Source organism: Megalobrama amblycephala, unplaced genomic scaffold, assembly GCF_018812025.1.
Source record: "Megalobrama amblycephala isolate DHTTF-2021 unplaced genomic scaffold, ASM1881202v1 scaffold407, whole genome shotgun sequence".
NCBI lineage: Eukaryota > Metazoa > Chordata > Actinopteri > Cypriniformes > Xenocyprididae > Megalobrama > Megalobrama amblycephala.
Window position 1 is genome coordinate 1 of NW_025953361.1, and position 10235 is coordinate 10235.

The window sequence follows — 10235 nt, forward strand, 5'->3', positions numbered from 1 at the left end:
TGAAGTCGAATAATGTGGCATATCTCCAAAATGCTGCAGTAAAATGTACTCATATGGGTATGCATACTCTATGGGATGTCCCCTATAGAAACAAACCATTAGTTTTTTCTACTTATTTGAAATGAGGTGTTTATAGGCCTTTGAAGTCAAATAATGTGGCATATCTCCGAAATGCTGCAGTAAAATGTACTGATATGGGGTATGCATAGTCTATGGGACGCCCCCTATAGAAACAGTTCATTGTTTTTTTCTACTTATTTGAAATGAGGTGTTTATAGGCCTCCAAAGTCAATAATGTGGCATATCTCCAAAATGCTGCAGTAAAATGTACTCTTATGAAGTATGCATACTCTATGGGATGTCCCCTATAGAAACAAACCATTAGTTTTTTCTACTTATTTGAAATGAGGTGTTTATAGGCTTTTGAAGTCGAATAATGTGGCATATCTCCAAAATGCTGCAGTAAAAGGGATATTTATGAGGTATGCATACTGTATGGGACGTCCCCTATAGAAACAGACCATTGGTATTTTCTACTTATTTAAAATGAGGTCTTTATAGGCCTAATCAGATAGTAATCCTTATGCAGTAAGACAGTAACACAATTTAATTCAAGAGTAATTGTTATATATATATATATATATATATATATATATATATATATATATATATGAAAATAACAACAGAGAGATAGAAAGAAATATTAGAAAGATAGACATTACAAAGAAAAAGGAAAGAGATATATTAGAAAAAAGAAAGATATAATACAAAAAAAGAAAGATATGTTAAGAGAAAGAAAGAAATATTAGAAAGAAAGACATTAGAAAGAAAAAAGAAATAGATATATTAGAAAAAAGAAAGATATAGTAAGAGAAAGAAACATTAAAAGAAAAAAGAAAGAGATGGATATATAATCGAAAGAAAAAGAGAGAGAAAGAAAGAAAGAAAGAAAGAAAGATGTTTTATATATTAGACTGAATAAAGATAGATAGATAGATAGATAGATAGATAGATAGATAGATAGATATGGGCAACTCAAGCGCTCTGAAAGCGCGTTCTCTCTCTGCTGTTCCTGAAATTACCGTATTTATAGTAATAGGCGCACACACTTTTTTTTTTTGGGCGGCTGGCTTGACCGTGTATTTTCAAACTGCGGCTGGCTTGACCGCAGTCCATGTTTCAAACTTTAGTTAGTGTGTAATGTTGTTGTTAGAGTATAAATAAAATCTGTAAAATTTTAAAGCTCAAAGTTCAATGCCAAGCGAGATATTTTATTTAACAGAAGTCGCCTACATCGAACGGCCAGTTTGGACTACATCCCTCTACTTCCTTCTTTAATGACGTCACTAAAACAGTTTTTTGACTAACCTCCGCCCACAGGAATACACAAGAGTTGCGTTTGTAGAGTGTGTTTGTCGCCATGTCGTCGAAACGCTGTTATTTTCAACCCGCAGTTCAATCACCGGGTCTGATTCCGGCTCAAATTGATAGGGTAAAATTAAAGACATGTTTACAATAACACTGAGCGCATGCATCTCCACCATAGACTGTGATCTCCACGTTATGGTAAGAGGCGTGACTTTTCCGGGCACGGTGCGCTCAGAGCTGTCGAATCACAACACAGGAACCGCTGGAACAATCATAACTCGTTACGTATTTCTGAAGGAGGGACTTCATAGAACAAGGAAGTCATCAGCCCGTTTTTATGACAGTGGAAACAGCGGTATACAGATAAGTAAATTATGTGAAAATACTGTGTTTTTTTACACGCGAAACATGAACACATGTTATATTGCACACTATAAACACAATCAAAGCTTCAAAAAAACACGAAAAACGGGACCTTTAACAGCGTAAACAGAGTCTCTTGCTTACCAGGAAGTGTTTCGAGTCTCGCCGCCATCTGCTGACTAAAATAAATACAATCCACAACATCAGCACAATCTCATAGTGATTTTTAATATAATCAATCAAACGCATTTGCGTAAAACACGTTATTACAGGCATATAAACTCACCAGGAGTCGAGCTGGAGCTGCTGTTCAAGCTTTCGTTTCCACGACATCATCTTCTTCCCTTGATCAATTTCATTAGATAATTATTTATAACGAAGCAGATGTTCACAGCACATGAGATGTGCAAATACTGAGAATCTTTAATTTTCTATTTTGATAGCACTTTGACATTTGTCTGCTGAGGAAGTCATAAATCTGTAACTAATTTATAGCTTCCACTGGGGGGCGCAGGCGAGTTTCGTGCTCGTTTCATCATCACGTGACTCACTTTTATACTTTCGGTTTTGTTGGTGGTGAACAGAAAATGGCGAAGAGTACAGGTAAAGTGTTATGAACAACAAATTATGTACATTAACATGTTAAACGTTTGCATGATATATCATAATCAAATCTCTTCCTACTTAAGCAAGGATTTATTAATGAATTATGCATTTCAAGGGGCGTTTATGAACTGAGAGCCACATGGACAGATAGCCTACACACGCAGGTTGAATTAACGTTAAAATTTACTGGTTTTTTTTTTTTGTGATGCAGTTCTGCGTGTATTGTTTTTTGTTAGTAAAAATTCTAAAAAAAAAAAAAAAAAAAAAAACAACACAGAAAAATATCAGGCTTTGAATTTAAAGATGAAATCTGAAGTAGGCCTAACATCTGAAATATTCATTATGATTCTGACAATCAGGTCGCTCTTTTGCTTTCAGAAATTCATATAAAATCTGTAAAATCAGCTCTATATAACACTATTTTCATCCATCAGTGAAATATTGTAAAGCTTGTTTACTGATGTGTGTGTGTGTGTAAGTAAAATTTCACCAAGACAAATTCATTGTGTGTGTAAGCAGACTTGATAATAAATCTCATTCTGACTGCTCTCTCTGTCTGATAGTTTTGAGAGAGAAGGATGCTGCAGACCAAGAAGAGATGGAAGGACTGATACAGGAGATTGCTAAAGAAAGTTTGCACTTAAAATTGGGTAAATATTTAGCCATATGTGGCTTCATTTTTTTATTTTATTTTTTTAATTCTGAGAGATTTTCATGTAAAAAAAAAAAAAAAAAAAAAGGTAAAATATATATATAGGTAAGTTATAATCTATGGCTTGGTTGCATTAAGTGGAGGCAAACAAAAAACATGATATGGAGTCAGGACCGCATTAAGACTACAAGGGGCCCCTGGGCTTTACCTCTTGAGGGGGCCCTTCATCCACCAGAACTATTACCTACATTCACTCAATCTTCTTAATCACAAAGTGCAAGTTATCATCCTTTTATTTTGCATGAATAAATGCCATTACCAAAACATTTGAACCTATAGGTCTGTTATAAAATATAAATATCACTGCATGAACTACTATTGGCACATAGTCTGAACTATTTGTACAGGCTGCTTACAGTACTTAGAACTACTGCCTACACCAGCTCCATCTTCCTATCAATTCAGCCTTTTTTTTGCAGAAATAAATGCAATAAAGCTCTCATATACAACATTTAATTTGAAAATATACAAAAATGTTCCTTTCTGAATGCTTTTTTATCATGCTGAAAATGTAATCAGATCATGGGGGCTAACTTACAAAGGTTTGCTTAAAGGTGCCCCTAGAACGCTTTTTCACAAGATGTAATATAAGTCTAAGGTGTCTCCTGAATGTGTCTGTGAAGTTTCAGCTCAAAATACCCCATAGATTTTTTTTATTCATTTTTTTTACCTGCCTATTTTGGGGCATCATTAAATATGCGCCGATTCAGCGTGCGTCCCCTTTAAATGCTCGCGCTCCACGCCCCCAAGCTCGCGACTCTATAATAAACTTGCATAAACAAAGTTCACGCAGGTAATATAACCCTCAAAAATGGAAAGTGTTCGTCATGCAGCATATCAGATCATGTAAGTATAGTATTTATTTGGATGTTTACATTTGATTCTGAATGAGTTTGAGGCTGTGCTCCGTGGCTAAAGCTAACATTACACACTGTTGGAGAGATTTATAAAGAATGAAGTTGTGTTTATGAATTATACAGACTGCAAGTGTTTAACAATGAAAATAACGACGGCTCTTGTCTCCGTGAATACAGTAAGAAACGATGGTAACTTTAACCACATGTAACAGTACATTAGCAACATGCTAACGAAACATTTAGAAAGACAATTTACAAATATCACTAAAAATATCATGATATCATGGATCATGTCAGTTATTATTGCTCCATCTGCCATTTTTCGCTGTTGTCCTTGCTTGCTTACCTGCATAACGTCTGATGATTCAGCTGTGCACAGATCCAGACGTTAATACTGGCTTGTCTAATACCTTGAACATGGGCTGGCATATGCAAATATTGGGGTCATATATATTAAAGGGGTCATGAACTGCTTTGGTTTATTGTTTTATAATGTTTCCTGGAGTGCGCTTATAATGTTTGTATGCTTTTTACATCCAAAATTGTCATAATTTATAAATAAAAGGCATTTGTCCTACCCTGATTTTATCCTCTGGTTTGAACGCCCTGTTAAGGGGCGTGTCTCTGTGAGACTTCAGTGTAAACGCCCACTACTGTGATTGGCTGACATCTTTACATTTGAAATAGCCAAGTATTACTCTCTCTTTTAGTGCGTCTTTACTATTACAGCTCTAAGGTTAACTAATCGTGAAAAGTGTTGCATTACATTTAGATCTATGGCATTATATTTAGATCGTAGAGCTCATGAAAGCAGTGATCTCGTCATTGAAACTCAATTTCTGCACAATAACAAATGCTTTCATCTTCACTAACAGTGCAAACGCAATATAACTAAGAGATTTGTTGAATAAAATGAGTTTTGCACGTCAGTCACTGATAAACTCGTGCTGTTTGATTGACAGCTTCAGCGCTCGCTGCTCCAACGATTGCAAAAGGAGCTTTCTTTGATCGCTTTCTTTATATAATTTAATCAGCGTTAAATAACAGATTATTTTCATTCTACTGAGAGAAACAACGCAAGCTGACGTTTAGTCATGGGTTTGATTTACTGACACACAGACAAAGTTCATCTGACTGTACATGAATCATTAATATCAGATCAGGCATTAGATTTAACACAGTTACTTACATGTTGTTGCATTACTGTCGAGTTCAGGCACTGCACAATATTTTGTAATCCTCAACGGCTTGTTTATTGCTTAGCACCATATAGGCCTGTGTTACTTAGGCTACCTAATGTGTTCTATGTCATGCCTGAATAGGTGGGCGGGGCTAAACAGGCAGTGATGAAGTAGGCGTTGATCTTCTTTTGCAGAGGCGGTGCTTGCTGTCCTTTGACGTCATAGATCCCCACTTTGTAAATCCTGTCGTTTGCTGGGTCTGGTGTCAATTAAAGCTTTTACTGGACTAACAAGGAAGTTTTCAGCTCTAAAACTTACAGGATATTCTTAAAGTATGATGACCTCTTATATGTCAAAAGTTTAAGGAAAATTTGATTTCTCAGTTCATCACCCCTAATGATCCCGACTGTTACGTAACAGTCGGTGTTATGTTGAGATTCGCTTGTTCTTCTGAGGTCTTTTCAACAAATGAGATTTATATAAGAAGGAGGAAACAATGGTGTTTGAGACTCACTGTATGTCATTTCCATGTACTGAACTCTTGTTATTCAACTATGCCGAGATAAACTCAATTTTCAATTCTAGGGCACCTTTAAGCTTTTTCAGGACACAAAATCCCTTATGACGTCGGAAAAGTTCTACTCCTTCACTACGACACTTTCGATTGACATGCATATCAGAATAAGTCTTTCTTCTGCCATTGCTGTTTTTTTTGTTGTTGTTGTTGTTTTTTCTATGACAGCTTTGAAAAAGAATGTTCTACATATGTATTTGTGACTGGTAAAGTTTAAAAAGCTCATATGTTTCATATTCTCGAGATGTTATTATGACATCAACTTGTCTATTATTAGGAATTCAAAGCGAGTAGCCAAGTCAGGTGAGTTCAACAGGTCATTCATTAGGGTGGATAGTATGCACACTGGGATGCAGGGTCAGTCTCTCTAAACCCCTCCTTTCCAAGAGTCTCCTCTGCTCTGATTAGTCAGATGGCCAGTCTGTTGTGACTGGTCTACCACTTACATCACATGTCGGAAACCAAACAAATGACCATATTTGGATTTCCGGAGCCTTCCTTAGCACTTGATACATGAAAGCTGCATCCTCCGGAGGTCGCATTTGAAGGCCTCATTGAGGCCGGCTCATTTAAGAAAAATAACCGTTGGATTGCAAAGTATGATAGAAAATACAGCATTTTGCACCTTACGAGGAATAACCATCAATTTTATTATGGTTACGTTTCTTAAAAAAGTCATCCCTAATGATGTATGCAGCCTTCAAATGCGAGCTCCACAGGATGCAGCCTCTGAAATGAGACGCAGATTCGAACAGTAACAAAGGCGTCAGTTTACCGTATCAATTCCAGCGCAAGTCCTCGTCTTTTGGAAGTGCACGCAAAGTGGATTTCCTTTTGCGCTGTAAAAAAAAAAAAAAAAATCTTCTCAACATGTCAACAACACAAACCAAACTCTTCCAGTCTCAACTACAACAGTGTTTGAAGGCAGGTCAAAATAGATGCTGTGAGCAACCAATGAAAACCATCGGCTACCATTATGCAAATTTTTACATTGTTAATGTTATATAGGTTTGTAACAGAAAGTGAGACTGGAATTGCTGACGACTCGTTTCGGCAGTTCAGAATCAATTCATTCTTTAAAGAAAAAATTACTTTTTTATCCTGCACTTTGATCTTTAAAACAATGTGACAAAAACACACTCAAGTTCAACCCAAATGTTTAATGTCATTATTGTTACCATCTATTTGCATTAGTTTATATCCAGTCGCTTTTATCGATTCATTATGCAGCAAATTTGCATAATTAAAGCTAGTGTCATGAGAAAGCAAACTGTATCGTCATGCAGCAGACATATCAGACAAATCAGAAATTCATTCGATTTCAGTTCTCTTTTATCATCACTGTAATACAATACAAATCTTATTTAAATAATAATCAGTGTTCTAAAATGGAAGCAAATAAAGTATACATACATACAATAGAAGTCTAATGTCAATGCTATGGCCTTTGTGTAGATATTTAAAAATGTTAATTAACATTATTTTAATGTACCCCCTCAATAACTTTTTCCCCGTCGAAGAACCAGGGTTCCCATTGTTTTGAAAAATCTGGATGTACTGTATGAGGTCAGCTAATATTAAAAGTGTGATTTCTAGAAAAGTTCTAAAAGATTCTTTGCCTCCATACTGGGTCGCATTAATGCACAGGCTTACCTGGGCTTAAGTCCAGGGCCCCGGACTGAGGGAGGACCCCGGTGATGCCGGAAAAAAATATAACCGCATTTTATAATGTGATGACTGTCCCTTTAACATTGCTTTGCTTTGAAGACATGTGTGGTTGTTTCAAGTCCTGCGCGTGAAGTGCGTCAAGATGCGCCGCATCTAGCAGCAATCAAGTCACAGTATCAGTATCTTAATGATTAATTAATAATTGAGCAGTGACAAAGTGCTGAATTATTATTACAAGTGTAAATAACATTTTAAATTCCTCTCTCTTTTGCAGATCAGAGGATTGTGCTGTTGGGTAGAACTGGATCAGGAAAGAGTTCAACAGGAAACACCATCATTGGCAACTTTGAGTTTAAACATGGTATTTCCTCTAAGTCTGTTACTAGAAGTTGTCAAAGACATGTGACAACAGTGGAGGATAAAGTCATCTCAGTGATCGACACTCCAGGACTGTATGACACATCAATGAGTGAAGAAGAGCTGAAGAAAGAGATCGAGAAGTGCATCTACATGTCTGCTCCTGGCCCTCATGTGTTTCTGCTGGTCATCAGACTGGGTGTGAGATTCACAGAAGAAGAGAAGAAAACAGTGAAATGGATTCAGGAAAACTTTGGAAAAGAAGCTTCTCATCACACCATCATTCTGTTCACTCACGCTGATTATCTGAAGGGGATTTCATTAGATAAATACATCAGTGAAAGTAATGATCTCAAGGCTCTTATTGATGAGTGCAGTGGCAGATTTCACTCATTCAACAATGAAGACATGATTAATCGCTCTCAGGTCACAGAACTGCTGCAGAAGATTGATAAAATGGTGAAGATCAATGGAGGACAGCACTATACTAATGATATATTTAAAAAAGCCCAGAGAAAGATTGAACAAGAGGCTTTAAAACAAAAACTGATGGACTATGGGCAAACAGCTCTAACAGCAATAGGAGGAGTAGCAGTAGCAGGAGTAGCAGCAGTAGTAGGAATAGCACTAGCAAAAGGAAAATAAGGCCCATGCTTAATCTGATTGAACAACAAAGGCCAGATCTTCATACACTAATTTCTAATTTAGTTATCTAAAAGATTTAATGAGAATTTTAAGATTGCCATGTTAAGTATATACTACATTGTATGTATATTGATTATTTCATCTGTTGAATTGTGATTGTAAAAACCTGGAACTATCTATCATATTCTTCCTAAACAAAAATGCTATTTTATAGAGTCTAATTTCTAGGAAACTCTCTACTAAGACAGCTCTCGACCTGTGGTAAGATGAGAAGTTTCTTGTTTGTGTAACATGGACTTAATAAATCCTTATCTTGAGCAAATTAAGCATGGTTTGTATGATGAGTGTTAATGAAGTGTGTCTTCATTGCTCATCTTGCACAAAAGATGGTGTATTTTCTCTTCACTGTATCAAAGTACTGATGCATTACAGTGATCTTTCTGCCATAACAGAATTATTCACAGTTCAGTAACATCTCAACCTTTAATGAAGTTATAAAACCAAAAAAAAAAAAAAAAAATCAGTGAATAACTTTGACACTCATTCAAACATCATAAACAGTTAACTTGACAGCTGATCTGTTTCTCTATTAATCTCATTCTATGCCAGCAGCTCCAATAACTGCTGATGGCTTGGATATCCAACGCATACTTTACGCACACTCAAAGTTCTCTTGTAGTCGATCTTTTGATTACTTTATTAAATATAATGCAAATGGTTAGGTTACATACTTAAACAATGATAATGATAATGGACATCCAACGTGAGGCCTCCACTGCCCGTGTGTGTGTGGTAAAAAAAACTGCATGCGTTCCCCTCCCCCAAGCCAATTTCCTCTACGTGTAAAACACCTGTTTAAAAACCCTCTGTGCGCACACTGCCCCTACCTGGTGACAGCCCGCAATACACTCACAACACTGGCTCCTACACACCGACCCCATAATTGTTGGTGTGTAACTACAATTATCTTAAAATTATGCAAAAGGAGCCAAAAAAAGGGTGTATGTGTACTTCTTTGAAGATCAGTCCTTTATATCTTCAAACAACAGGCAGATTTTGGAAACAGGTCTGTCCAGTAATCCTGTTTCCTTCAATCGTACAGACCGAACAAATCCCTTTTTGTCAGGATATGTCTGAGTGATTCTACCTAAAGACCAGGAACCACGTGGAGCAGTTGGATCCATGACGACCACTATATCACCAACAGCAAAGTTTCGACGTGGTTTCATCCATTTTTGGCATTAAGGAAGCAATGGAAGATACTCCCTTATCCACCTTTTCCAAAAGAGATCAGACAGATATTGGACTTGTCGCCATCTACGTCTGATATACAAATCACTTTCTTGAAATAGTCCTGGAGGAAGAAGTGGTTTTGTTCTTAACAGTAAAATATGATTGGGCGTGAGAGCTTCCAAGTCATTTGGATCATCAGAAAGCTTTGTGATAGGGCGATCATTAAGAATAGCTTCAGCTTCACAAAGAAGAGTGTGAAAGCTCTCATCATCCAAGCATTGCTGTCGGAGAGTGGAGTACAACACATTTTTTACAAGATGTTACAGGCGTTTCCCACACGCCTCCATAATGTGGTCCAGCAGGGGGATTAAAAGTCCATGTAACACATTCTGAAATTACCTTTCTGCAAGCGGAGTTTGCTTTAATAATCCAGTACTTTCTTCGCAGTGTTGACAGCATATGGTTTCTCCCCGCATGACCTAGTTGTTTATGAACATGATGCATAATAAGTTTGGATATATGATGTTCCTTTGGCAGGATAACAGGGCATTTCGTCTCCTCAGGCATTGCTGCTCGACTAAGTCTTCCACCTACTCTAAGTAAACCATCCATCAATACTGGATCAAGCTTGTAGATGTTACTACTTCTTTTAACTCCAGATGTTCCACTTT

General features: G+C 36.8%; 1 protein-coding gene across 2 annotated transcripts; it reads left to right on the top strand.

The window, feature by feature from the left end:
• Positions 1–1808: 1808 nt before the first annotated feature.
• Positions 1809–8644, top strand: LOC125261381 (GTPase IMAP family member 7-like). 2 transcript variants are annotated; one of them, XM_048179957.1, is made up of 3 exons: positions 1809–2334; positions 2901–2987; positions 7604–8644. In XM_048179957.1, the coding sequence occupies exons 1-3, from the start codon at positions 2319–2321 to the stop codon at positions 8329–8331; spliced, it is 831 nt and encodes a 276-aa protein (XP_048035914.1). In that variant the 5' UTR covers positions 1809–2318; the 3' UTR covers positions 8332–8644. The 2 variants fall into 2 exon arrangements, with proteins under 2 accessions (XP_048035914.1, XP_048035916.1); XM_048179959.1 differs by lacking the exon at positions 1809–2334 and having other exon boundaries at positions 2902–2948; positions 2979–2987.
• The last annotated feature ends 1591 nt before the right edge of the window (positions 8645–10235 follow it).

Excerpts from the sequence above, each read along its gene's own strand:
- LOC125261381 (XM_048179957.1), top strand. Across the intron at positions 2,988-7,603 it reads AAGTTTGCACTTAAAATTGG|ATCAGAGGATTGTGCTGTTG; the intron begins GTAAATATTTAG and ends TCTCTTTTGCAG.